Source organism: Apteryx mantelli, chromosome 3, assembly GCF_036417845.1.
Source record: "Apteryx mantelli isolate bAptMan1 chromosome 3, bAptMan1.hap1, whole genome shotgun sequence".
Lineage (NCBI taxonomy): Eukaryota > Metazoa > Chordata > Aves > Apterygiformes > Apterygidae > Apteryx > Apteryx mantelli.
The window spans coordinates 103,667,859-103,682,101 of record NC_089980.1 but is presented as its reverse complement, the minus strand read 5'-3'; the positions used below and the strand labels follow the sequence as shown (position 1 = coordinate 103,682,101).

At 37.2% G+C, this 14,243-nt stretch overlaps 1 protein-coding gene across 1 annotated transcript in view; it reads right to left on the bottom strand.

The window, feature by feature from the left end:
• IMPG1 (interphotoreceptor matrix proteoglycan 1) overlaps positions 1–14,243 on the bottom strand; it is a 48,609-nt gene that overhangs the window by 8,696 nt on the left and 25,670 nt on the right. Inside the window, 2 exon segments of the mRNA XM_067294595.1 lie at positions 873–1,092; positions 2,066–2,640. Of these exon segments, the coding sequence (XP_067150696.1) occupies positions 873–1,092; positions 2,066–2,640 (795 nt within the window).

The following is a 14,243-nucleotide window of genomic DNA, read 5'->3' as shown; positions in this document are numbered from 1 at the left end:
TACAGCATTGCAAAAATAATCAAAACCAATGTTTTATATACTCAGATGCAAGATTTGGATCACTCATGTAAACTGCATAAGCACTTTTTACCCTGTCTTCACCCAGCACTTACACTAGAAAGCTTTTAATTTCCTGTACTTAGCTCTTGTTCTCAAAAGCACTTGTATATGCAATGCAGAGACCAACACCACCACCCAGCATCGCCTTATACTGGAATCTCAACCTCTTGATGTAGTTTTCATTGTTTTTCCCAAAGAGTTGTTTCTTGTATTTCTTTAAATTCCATATTCTTGTTATTTTTATTTCCTAAAGATAGCAGGAAAAACTTAGATGCAGAAGTGAAAAAGGGAGCTTTAAACCACAAAAACTCAGAATGATCGATAGCTCTTGCGATCTCCTTCTAAGTCCCGTTTTTCTCAAAGGAGTTGCCTGTATAGTCCAAGACATCATTGCATGTGCATATTTTGTTAATGTGATTTTTCTACCCAGTGATTTCTGCATGCATCCTGGAGATCTTTACTCTTAACATGAATGTCCTAAGTGGCCTGTCCTACCAGTGTGCCAGAATGACTGACTGAGGGGTTACTATCTAAGAGAAGAACAATTCACATCATGTCTGTTCTGCCTTTGGCTTTGCTGCCTATTAACAAAACAATGTAATTTGTTCATGATATATTATTACAGTATGCGAAAATGTCTGCTGGTAGTTGAATCTGCAAGATCTTGGTTTTTCATATTTCTTATCGCTGGGAGACTATTGCTAATACCAGTCTTTCCAAAACAGACAGTAATCTTTTTGAAGTTGCAGGTATATGGAAAAGGTTACCTATCTGGTTTTGGTTTTGCACATACATTAATAATGCAGTCTTACCTGGCTCAATATCGAGGGAATAGCTGTCAATCTCCAAATTGAGGCGTTGGGCTGCAGCATCACAGAAATCTTCCAAAACACAGTGTACCGCTTCTGTGATATTGTATGGCACTGTTCTGGCAAATTTCATTTTACTATTGACAATCACACTTCCATTCCTGAAGTTAAGTATTTCAAGTTGTTTAAAACCTGTAAGGTTGGACTGAAGGTATGGAAGTAGCTGCAAAACAGAAAGTTGCTTTTATTTTAACTTACTTTTGATGTCTAGCTGCTATTAATTTCTCTTTTCATAGTCACTTTTCATTATCAAGTACATAAATCTATCGCACACTTATTTATCTGAATTTAATACAAGTGTTAAAGTCCACCACCAAATTCACTTTTCTGTTTATTGCTGTATTCCTCTGGATCTTTGCATCTTTCTGAATGAGGTATGGAGATGGATGGGCAGCAATTTCCCCAATAATGAAGTGCACAGCAGTTGGGGAGTTTATTCATCTGGAATTAAAAAAAAAAATCACCTCTCCCAAAAGCCAGCTTTAATTACTTTCAAACGTTCAATCCAGGTGGGTTAGAGCACAGCATAGTAGGCGTGTTACTGAAGTGACCTGTTGCCCTACTGTACCCATGGAGAAAATCCATATCTAATCACATTCCCTTTGCTAAGCTATGATATATTTTTAAAGGCTTATTTTTAAATCTAGAATAAAGACATGAGCCTTAGACGTAATCAGCATTACCATACTGTTGACATGAATATAAAAAAAAGCCGAATAAAATTATATGCCAGGCATGTATCTGGAGCATCTTGAACAGGTGAACACTTTCATATGTCTCTTGACACAGGAAACCAACTTCATAAACTGCTTCTTCATACCCTGACAGCATCCCAGGCTTGTGTGTCCTCCCACTCCCCAAGAAACCACTAAAAACACAGCTTATCAGATTGAATGGTAGTAGGGTCTGATACTGTTAACATATTGTGCTTTTCAGTGTCTAGTTAACTGACTGAGTCAACTGGAATGGACCATCATTTGCCAGCCAAAACCTCAAGGTACAGTGGTCACAGAAGCTTATGGTTGCTTCTCCTGACTTACGGAGCGAAAATTAATTTAACTTAGTGGTGGGGACTATGTATTTTGTTAAACCGTGCCTGACTACTGTGTATAACGTTCAAGTTGATTTTCACCCACCAATTGCACGAACTGTTGTTCTAGTGCTTTGTATTCTGGAGAACTCCTATTGAAGAGGTCATCGGAAAAGTGCATGTTGGTTACCCTTAGGCTGAAGAAAACCACTAGCTCTTTGCCTTTGGCTGCAGTTGTCATGGAGCTGGTAGTTACATACTTCAGTGTAGGAGCTGGGGTGGCTTCTGCAGGCTGAGTTCTCAGCTCTGAGATATATCCGCTGCCAAGCCCTGCTTCATCCAGTGCTGCTGTGCTCATCTCACTGACGCCATCTAACTCTGCAGCAATATCCTGCACTCCTGTCCCAGCGCCCATAGGAGCAATGCTGTCAGCTGCTGGCACTGAGGAATCTGTTACTTCAAGGGACTGGTCGATGACAACAGACAGGCTGTGGGATGGGCTAGTCGCTGAAGGCAGCACTGCTACTTGTTCTGATGGTAGCGCATCTGCAATAACATCTTCAGGCTGTGTGGCAGAGAGATCACCAATAAAGAAAGGCAACGTTTTTGTTTGAAGGTAAGTGCTGTCTGTAACCAAAATGTCATCACCTGATGATTCTGGTTGATCCATGATCTTGACTGCTGCAGAAAAACAGGGGAAAAGCAAATAGCTATTTCAAAAAGCAGATCTATCAGACATCAAGCAGGGGAACTACAGGTACATTGAATTTTCACTGAAGCATTTTTAAAAACAAGCACTAACATTATCTAAACATGAAAATGTTATTGCCATCACCTAGGAAGAACTACTGGAATAAAAACACCCAATCCATGTGTTTGAGTGATGAGATTTTTGTGGGTGCTGTGTTTAAATAATAATTACATTTGGTAAGTATTTCCTGAGCTATTCCTAAGTGCACTCTAGTTTTGAAGGAACATAATCACACTGTCAGTTTATATTGACTGAAAGAGTAGATTGTAGCTTCGAGTTGTCTGCTTGGATCAGTACAATGCCTGAGTCATTTTGGTTCCCTCCTCCTCCATAAGAGGTTAAAGCTGCTATTTGTCAGTAATCATAAAATGTGGTTATGCAAAATGGCACAGCGTCTTTGGATGCAAACTGTGTCAATTTACCTAAAAGACAACAACAGCATCAATGAAAACAAACCCCAAACCCTAAGAGGAAATCATCTGCTGCACTTAAAGCAGACATTTGACCCAGATGCCAAACTTTTATGAGATCCCCACTGGAGTTTGGCATGGGTCTAGGAAGTATGATAAATGTAGCTGAAATTCCAGTCTAGAGCATGATGACTGAGACTGTGTGAATTTGGCTGGCAGCTATATTCAATTGCTTCACGGAAAATTATGGCCTTTAAGTGACAGACATCTGGCCAAACCGACAACTTTGTACTTTTCCACTGATTTACTTATGTGAGCTCCTCATGTGGGACTTTTAGCAGTACCTTGCAGGCAAAATCACTCATCTCAGGTGATAAGAAAGGAAAGAAGTTTTTGTCCGATTGATGGACTTTTCTCCATCTCTAAACACTAATCTCTGCTTAGTGGCAATAAAATAAAAGTACTAAGAGCTTTTTTTTTTCTTTTTTTGCATCTGAAATAACCCGGACTGAAAGAGATGGCAATTATTCTATCCATTTAATAGGAGTTATCCACAGATGTTCTTCGTTTCCTTTTATGTTTCCTTTCTTCTAAAGGAATGTGGTCCAAACTTCTGTTTATCATGTTGTTGTTTTTATGAACAAACATACATTTCCAACAAAGAAAAGATTAATATAAAACAGCCATCTACTTTCTCGACACCAGTAATTTAATGGAATGTACTAGTTCCTAACTTCCTCTCCGTATGTATAATGCCTTGTTCAAAGGATTAATCTGTCTAATGTGGACTTTTTTCCTATGTAGCCATTATTAAAGCACTATTTTCATGCTTCTGTTCTTTTCCTTATTGATTTACCATATACTTTCATACACTGGCTAAAGCTACTGTGCTTTAGTAGGAATGCATAGCCATGTCCTCATTCAGTTAAGCTGACCACACCTCTCAAAACACACATTTTCTTCCAAAATTGCTCTGAAACACCATATGTAGTTTTACTACAATTAGATCCTTGGAAACAATTTTTTCCCATCCAGTTACCACTTTGCAAAAAGCTTTGCTAACATCTGCTACATTTTTTTTTCCTTTAGTCATTTGTTTTACTATATGTGTTGATATGGTGATTTAGTGATTGTAGTATGTTTAGCTAAAACACATAGTAGACTGGTTAGTGATTAAACTGTTGGAGTAGGATGTGGGAGTTCTACGTTTTGGTTCTGTTTCAAATGATGTCAAAGCATTGGCGATTCAGGAAAAGACTCTGAAACGCACTACTAATATGCAACATCCGTACTGGATGGAATGCAGAAAGAGACCAAGTGCTGCATCCTCACTTACTATAAGGCCAAACTGTCTGTGTTGATCTGGAAACACCAAAGGGCCATGAAGTGGGTGCAGTAAATTCCCATTTAAGCTAGCACAGTTGTGCAGTCTCCATTTGTCGTGATGTGTAATTTGCACTGATGCCAATATAATACAAGAGCTACAGCCCTAGTCCTGTAGTCTGAGACAATGGAGCCAAAGAGAATAGCAGAGCATTGCATGGAACAGGGGTTGTGCATGCAGCATGTAACACCAAACGCTGCACCACAGCTTGGTGCCCTAACACTACATCAGGAACCTGAGGTGCTTTTCTTTTGTCACGACCTCATGTTTGTTGTATTATCAAGGATATGGACAGATTAGGAAAGCAAATTAAAACAGCACAAGTGATGTTCTCTGTTTAACAAAACTCTTGATGTTATTTGTTGCACTGATAAAGAGTGTGACACACATTGGTTAAGGGAATTCAGAAAAGATTTCTTAGAGTTAGTACTTGAGACTTTAATGCAGGATGATCTACTGACGGGATGAAGCTGCAGCTCCCTGGAACAACCTTCTTTCAGCATGACAACATACACCCAAATGTTTCGAGGTCTGGTGGATGTACAATCATGACGGTATTTGTTAGGCAGTTTACATTTTAGAAATAGGCAACTATAGGAGAAAGAAGTACCAAAAAGGCTTTGAAATTGCAGCAAATATGAAGCAGACAAATCATACATACACCATAGATTTGGAATATAGCTATATATAGCCTACCTTATATATGCATATATATAGCCTATAGGCTACATATAGACTATAAATGTCTTCTGGCATTCTCTTATACACAAGCAAAGTAACTTAGAAGGCCTTGAGGGCATACCAAGATGGCACATATATCACCTGTTGTAATAAGATGCCAATCCTTATTTATCAGTCACTGCCCCTCTAGCTGAGACAGTCACTGACCACAGATGGGTTTATCAATCACCTGCAAAGTGAAAGAAAATGGGCTCACCAAAAGACTGCTGAGTGCTTACTGCAACACAGCACCAATCCCAAACCTTGGGTTACTGACCCAGTCTCTTGGTCGCACTTTGGCTAATGTGTGTGTTTCTTATTACTGCTGCAGGACATGCCTACACAAGCCACCCTTTAAAATCAGCAGTAAAATGATTTGCAACCAGTTTATGCCAAGTTTTTTCACTGTCTACATGAGACTATGTATTCAAATGAATCTTTATGAATTAAAAACTATGGGTGAAATGTAAAGAAGACCTAGACATTTGGAATCCAAAACACTCCTGCCCATTTGCATTTTAAATGTTAGTTTTATATTACTTTGAAATAGCTTGGAACACAAACTATACTTGAACTACTTCCTCATAAAGCAAGTATTTGCAACACTTTTCCATGGTTTGCCTTTTAGATAGGATTTTTACGGCAGAAGGATTAAAAAAAAAACTACACAGGCAATTATTTTATGAAACCTTTAAATGCATAAACACTGAAGTTTTAGACATTCTTAGTCTCAGCGTATTTCATTTCAGCATGCAGTTTGATCTACAACACCACCATTTAGGTGTAGTGAACCTGTAGAGAGTAGGAAATAGGATGCTGAAGTCAAACATGCCCCCAGAGTAACCATATCAAAGGTTGAACAATGGCATGGGATTAAAAACTGTTGTCAACAATAAAAAAACTCAACTCTAGCTCTCAGCCACCTCTTACCCTCCCACAAAGAAGTTCACTGAAATCTCCAGACATTTTTGTATTATATGGATACTGCAGGACAAGCTTGTACTGAGGAGAGCTTTGTATCTAAAACTAAACTGCTGTTGGCAAATATGTGTAAACTCTAAATTAAGAGGCAATTTGCTGTGCATGCTGCTATATTAAATCTTTGTAAAAGAAATGCTACATGCAGGCATTTATTCCCAGCAGAGACAGTAGAATATGTAGGTCTGATTTACCAGAAAAAAAATTGACTGCAATTTTAACAGTTTTATTTTAGATAACTAATTAGCTGTCCTCTTATATTTTTTAAGTGAGGAAAACCCTTCTAATTCACTGTGAATAAGGAATTATTATTTGTGAAAGGTCAAATTGCCATGGAATGTTTTTCTAGCAGCTTTGCATTTATAAGCAGGCCCAGAAGGTTATACATAAGAGAGCCTGGCATCTCATTTCATTCATGAGCTTAATAAGAACTGATATTTCCTATAGGCAATGGACAAATTTCCAGTTCCACTGACACACATTGTTCTCTATATGAAGACTGAAGTATTATGCTCTATATGCATGTGTTTGTATATATGACGACTGAAGAGAGAAAAGAGCTAACCAAGAAATAAATACACACTTAAAAGATGATTGGTCCATAAAGAAGCATAAGAAACTCCTTATGCGCAGTTCTGCTGACATAAATCCCAGAAGGAATGGTACAGCAAGTAGCTGAATTCAAATTTATATATTTTGTTGGTGCCTGAAATGTAAATGCTGGATGCAGGACTGTTATATACAAGCAAACAGATAAAAAGTGGTGAGTTTGTGCTTCAGGTCTTTCATTTTTAACTAGGGTACAAGTAAGACGAGGAGTAAGAGAGCTACAGGGAAGAGGATCACTGATCTAACATGTCACAGCAAATGTCTCACCACACATAATTACTGAATAAGTTTGCCTTTTTAACTGTAAGAACAAACCAGACGAGCCTTACTGGTGGCTGTATATGAACTCTCCAGAAGCTGGGTTTAGTGCCCAGTGAAACCAGTAGAACTCCTTCTCTACTGACTTCAGTGAACCCCTGTACACTGGAAGCAAACCCTATCACTTCTTTATCTTCAGGCCTAAAAAATGTTGCATCTCTTGATGTTCTTCTTCAGAATCCTGGCTGAAACCTTCTCTGTGGTCTTATTTTTCACAGAACAGCCTGATAGCTGCAGCCCTAGCTGCATGTAGTGCTCTATGTAACTTATTTTAAAAGCCTTCAGTTTATTCTGAAAGCCTTCATACCCCACAGCTATGCGTTGTCATCGTGTCCTCACCACCAAAGATGCAAATAAATGTCATTCTGATTTATGATGTCACAAGAGGAGTACTCTGTATCCCAAGAAAATAATATTTAGTAATGATAATCATCTCTCATTCTAAGAACATTTCACTTCTACCTTACACTCAGAAAACTAAGAGTACTAAGTACTAAGAGTTAAATTTGCAAAATCAAGCTCTGAAATGCTAAAACTGCAGAATTCAGGGTACTGAACAACCATATCTTGCTACTCTTTTGTATATGTTCTTTATGAAAGAATCTTTGATTACCTAACTATTTATTTTTCCATAAGTACCTCTGCATCATGGGGGACAGAAGTTGGTGATTCTCCATGAGTGAGCAGCAATGCAGCATTCCTTCATTGTTTCATGGGTAGTTTTGGTATTTGATATTTGAATTCTGCCCCTCAGTGCTAAGTCCTCATTCTAATTTTAGATGTTTATAGTTAGTTATCCAAGTCTGAACTAGTCACCTGAGGCTTCTTTTACAGTAACTGAAGGCAAAAAGGTATCTCTGATTGGCAACTCATTTCACTTCAATTTAAGATGACTGCATTGCTCTCTAGAGTCTCTTTCTTTCCATAAAGGGACCTAAAGTGAGAATCTCAGACTTCAATGACTGGCTTTTGGACATTTAAATTATGAGCTCTAAGCAGAGCTTGCATCACAGACGTGAACGCTCAGCATTCCTGCAAACTTGCTTCAAGATATTAGGTTGCAGAATGAGGACTGCAACATTACCTGTAAAATTCAGTTCATGGGATTGCTGAGCATCAGAAAGCAACTAGAGTAAAAGGAAGAGCCCTGTTTCCTGCGGCAGTCAGATCTGATTTTGATCATCAGATCATTCTCTGTCTTTGTGGAGACCTATTCTTTGCTATGTGCTTCCTCATTTCTGTGTCCTATTTGCAATAGTTTCCTCTGTTTAGACAGACCTAGCACATTCAGAGCAGGTCCATCTTGTGACTGTGGGAAAAAATGGTATGTGCCCATGTATTTTAAAACTGTGTCAAATTTATATGCACTTAGAAGACTAGTTAATTTTACATAGGTAACCATAATTCTGATGGCTGTGGGACCTGGGGCTGCTGACTGCAGTTAGCCTGAAATCCAGTCTGGGGAAGCACTGCAGGAGCCTCTTCACAAAGCCAAGACTGAAAGAACTTATTTAGCTGGACTCTCTACTTTGACAGCAAGGCCCACCTTCTGTTTGGCAACAACTGGACAAGCCTGTTTTACTGACTTTTATGCTTAACTGGATAATTTGATCAAGACAATAGACTGTCCCCTTGCTTTGCGACATATTTCCTCCCAAAGTTATGACATGGCCCTCATCTCATTTAGGCACCTTTGCAATGTTTCCTTTTTTGATGTCAGCAGCAGTATATACTTCTGCAGGGATTGAAAGAATAACTTAAAAGCAAAGAATTGTACATTTGTTCCTTAAAGATGCAAAACATTTAGAGCAAATGATTAAAAACAAAATCAAGCCCAAACCACACATCTATCCCCTGACTATTCTTACCTGCCTGAAGCTTTCCCCTCAGTTCAGCTATTTTTGCCTGTGACTGAGAGTGATGCAGCTCACAACATCAGTATCTGTCTGACTGTCCATGAACTTTTCACTGACATAAATTAGCTAGTCTTCCTCAAATCACCCAGTCTTCCCCATAAGGAAGGAATTCCCTTTACAGAATATTTGAGGGTTAATATTCTTTGACCCAGCTCTCCCTGGGAAATGCAAGCTCCCTTAGCCTTTATAGAAGTCAGTCAGCTGCAACTATGAGAGAATCAGATCCACTTTAGCAATTTCATGTGTTTTGTTGTACCTGTTAGAGTCCACTGAAGTATCAGTTTCTTGTGATCTCTATTACAAATCCTTTTTTTTTTTGATTTACATTTCCACATGTGTTGGCCAATGCATGGTCCAAAAATAGTAATTCAACTTGCTATTTTGCGTCTCATTAAGGATTTTATATACTCCAGTTAGCTATCTGCTAACAGATTTTTCACTAAAGGCTTTCTACATGCTTTGTTGAGTAAGCTCACTGCTTTAAAGATTTGAAATAATGTAATAAATACAATAAATATATGAATTTTATAATTTTCTCAGATACAAAATGGCCATTTAACTACAAAAGGTGGGAATAAAATAGATACAAGTAATTAGACTAGTTTACTTTATAGACCTGTGTCAAATACATATACTAAGAGACTTGACTGTCTTTGGCATTATCATGTTTCAGCAGTTCAAAAGGGTTAACCATTTTGGAAACACATAAATACTTTGAAAAATACAGGAATACGTGGTGTTTAAAATGTCCCAAGACCTCTGAGTAGTAATGTTTGTCTTCATTCTGCAATGAAGCTCTTCAATAAAAGTATCTGTGGGAAAGACACTGGAGAGCAGAAAATGATAATCAGTTAACCTGGGGCCTGATCCATCATTCCACTGCAGTTTCTCCACTGATTTCAAGAGCTGTTGCACCTGTTTATGGCAAATGTGTTGCCTCTTTAAGTTAAGACTCAAAACAGATGTGCGAACATTCACTTGCCTCAGGACCCTTCTGACTATAGCAATAGAAAAGTCAGTATTTCTGTATTAGTTGCTTTAGGTAGTTAACAGTATGCACACTCTTAATTAAAGTATTATGAAGAGAGTGGAATGTTGAGCCAGTATTCCTGCATTTTATAAGAATATTAAACACACAGGAGTATAATTAGATACCTTGTATGGTCAGTAGGTCAATGGTAGGTTATTTTCCATGACAAGTCGCTTTTACCCTTTACTGAACCCTTACCCCATCTCTTACTGAGATTGCCAAATAAAATGACATTTTAGTGTTCAAGTGCTGGAAAAGTCAGTTTTCTCATTAAAGTCCTTGATAAATGATTCAACTGAGAGTAGAATAATACTGTGAAATAGAGGAATTAGTAAGGTAGCAATTAAATTTGTAAGTAAGTAAGTAAATTTCATTTACAGTGAAAACATGTCAAAATTGTTAATGGCTGCTGTGACTATCTTTTATTGTAAGTTCTTTCGTAGTAAAATGATGCACTATTTGCCATTTGTATTTATCAGTATTAAAATATATCCCAAACAAGTAAGGTACCATGTCAAACCAAGATGTCTGGATTTGATCAGTATTCAAATCAATGAATTAAACAGAGAAACGAAATTGAGGAGCAGTGAATTTGCAAATATGAATACACTCTTACAAAGTTACACCCTGACAAGTTACAAGTACAATACCTGTCCTTCAGAACTGAGCGCACCCTCCAAATCCCTGGACACTTTCTCTGTTTTTCTCTACCATATAATAGGAAAAATAACAGCAAATTTTTGTAGGTGATGGGATCATCAGACAGTTTTGTGATATTGGAGTTTATTAAGTTTGTGGAATCATAAAAACAAAATAGAAGTCACACACTACATAAATTCAAGTAATATTGTTGATCCAAGGACCTAGAAACAAAAAGACAAACATGAAATTAGAAAGTTAAAACTTGTGACTATCTTCAGATCTTGTCATCATATGAGCACTTCTAGACTTGCAAAGAAAAATGGTAACACTAAATACACAGAAATTTTTCATACTATATGATCACTTGTGCTTGAATAATATGGAATTAATGAATGAAAGTCAGAGAATGAAGAGTATTTTATTGTCCTAAACAATGCCTTGGAAATCATGCAAGTAAGCTGATCTTTTCATAGCTTTGAAGGAAATGACTGACTATATATATATTTCTGTGTGACAGAGAGAGATGGAAGGAAATACTTAACCATGATGGTCCTGTTGGTTTTACAGTATCTTGTATTGTAAGTATGCATTTCAATTTAAATGCTACTGATAATGATTTTGGACCAGATGCCTTAGTGCTGACTTGGCTTGTTAAAATATCATCATGGCCAGATTCTGAATCTGAGCAGCTCATAACAGAGCACTGTTATCTGGGAGTTGGCAGTTTAAATATTAAAAACAACAATAACTACATGGTTCAGTAAAATGGGTCCATACAGCCTTTAGCTGTTTGTATTGAAATTCCCTGAGACTTTCATAAAACACTGGGGTGTGGAAGTCATAAGACATTTGCTAGTTTCTCTCAAAAAATGACATTTAAAAAAAAAAAGTGACCTTTCTCACCTAAAACCTTTGGATTAAATTACATGGATTTCATTTAACTTTTCTTAATTGTTGTTTGGCAGAGGTGATGATGCAAAGAAGAACCATTATTACAGCTGTTACTGCAACAAGAGTGACTGGTCACAGAACTTACTATTATAATGGGAACCCAAAGCAAAGAAAAAACAACCAGCTAGCTGTTTCTAAACTCCACTCTTCATCCACATGAAAGAAATTTTAGGTGTAACCAATACCAGCTTCACAATATTTTAAAAAGAACTTTTCAGTAAAAGGGGAACAACTGAACTGCAATAGATGTAAGTGGACAAAAAGAAACTGATTTGCACACTGGAATTTTTGTATGCCTATTTTTAAAAAATTAGTTCCAACTTCTGTTTGAAGATACTGTTCATTTTTGTTGGGAAGGTCACTAATGAGACCACTAATACTACTTGTTTTCTCAGTTATCTCCTTTGCTGGCAGGTTTTGCTACATCCACAATACTCTCCTCCAGCTCTGCTTGAAATCTGCTGTCAGTGCAAATTGCATGGCAAAAAATATGGTTACTAAAGGAATGATTGACCATATACAGAAAGTAAAATTTTTGATAGTAAACTTGGTTATCTGTTATTTGCAACACTATTGTACAGTAACAATATTTTTTTAAATTAAAAAAACCAAACACATTTCCACTAACTGGGGAAGAACTAAAAGAAACCCAAACGTGAATGTAATAAAATGAACAAGAAACTAATTCTTTTGCATCCAGGCTTGGTTTAATCAAGTTCTTAATGACACACATAATTATCTTATCACTCTTCAGAATGAAAGTGAAACTTCTACCTGGTAGGAAAAAAACAAAAAACAAAACACCCCCCCACAAACCCCACCATACAGAGTGAAGGACCAAACCACTAGAAAGTGAAATCCCTCTTTCTATTTAGATCATGGATATCCTTACTTGAAATAGTGTTTAATCTTTTGAGCTATATACCTTTCTATATAGTTGTACTGAGAAAGCAGTGTTAAGAACTTAATGGAAAAAATGCCCAGTATCTTCAAGCAGAAGTCAGAACTGATTAAAAAAAATAGGCATACAAAAATTCCAATGTGCAAATATAAAAAACTCCTAGAAAACCAGGAGTTTTGCACATTCTAGATTTTCACAGACACAATACTCAAGAAATTTAGTATAAATCTTTTCTTAAATTTGGCTTCATTGAGGATTTTTTAAGTCCTTTTTTTTAATGTTATGACATCTTTCAGATTGAAGAATACACAGCTTATGTTGATATAAGCACCAGTGCCACCTATGTTAGGCATCTCAGGTATGGCTGAGAGAACCAAAGTTGGAAGCTGAAGCTCTCTCCATAGCTTGTAGATCCGGAGATGTGATTCAGAGCACCCAAGTTACACACCTAAAATAGTCTAGTACAGATGGCATGAGTTATTCCCTAACAAGGAATTCACTACGAAAATGCCAGCCCAAGCTTATAATGTACCTTCTTACACTGAAAGGATACTGAATCCTCCAAAGAAACAGCTGTAGTAATTTTAGAAAATCAAAATTTTAGTATTATTTGGTCATAATACATTATTTCTTGAAGCCAGCATTTCTAGCAAAATCAAGGATTTTTACTGAGTGAGGGAAATGTATTATTCAGGGCATGTTAGTCTCAGCAGTGCAACTTTGGCTGATATTTGTTAGTATAGGACTATATGATGTGTAAACTTCAGTAGCTTCACATATTTATAACCTGGTAAAGGGTAATCTTACAGCTTCAGCCTAAAAGTCTGTATCATTTACTTAAAAACATTTTTCTTATTTTATTACTGCACTGGTGGCAAGTTTCTAAATAAATTTTTCAAGATGTTAATATATTGAAGTTATTTGTGATACTGGCCTTTAAACTTCTGAACTTATTTCTGCCTTTTTTATATTCCTTTTTTATTAGAGGATTAGAACTACTGCAATCAGTGCCTGAAGAATGTAAACTTCCTCAAAGGAGTTTTCATCCCTTTAGTTTCAAAAAAAATTAACTGGAACAAAATGCAATCAAAGATTCAGCTACCACAAGCTGAGCCATAGCAGCAGCAGCTACATACCCCTTCTGGAGGGAAAGCTTCTATGCACACTGTAACAAAGAAGGTAAAGAAGTATAGGTGGGTTGTAGGTTTGTCAGATTTTAAATATTACCATACAGCAGGTACTCCCTTCCTCCTCTCCTCTGACTCTCTGTAGCCTTTGTGGCTGTTGCTGTCAGCCTTGGGAGCAGGTGGGAGAACTTTATCATTTTTTCTGCTTCAATCTCATGCCTGCATACAGACAGAAAGGTTATCGTATATTGTTTTTAACACAAGACAGGATCTGAGACTGAAATGTGCCAAAGTCTGTATTACATACATTACATCTCACTAATAGCGGAGGGTTACCTGCAATCAGTGAAAAGCTTAAGTTTTGGCTGGTAGGATCATTTTAAAGAAGCAATATTATGGTGAATTTGGAGGGAGGGAGATGATTACTTTGGAGTAAAATAGCTCTGACATGGAAGGGGACAGCCAGGAGGGTAATGCTGATTATAGGATATGAAGGAAACATATATGAAGTGATAGCATTTTGGAAACAGCGGTACTGAGGAAAGGT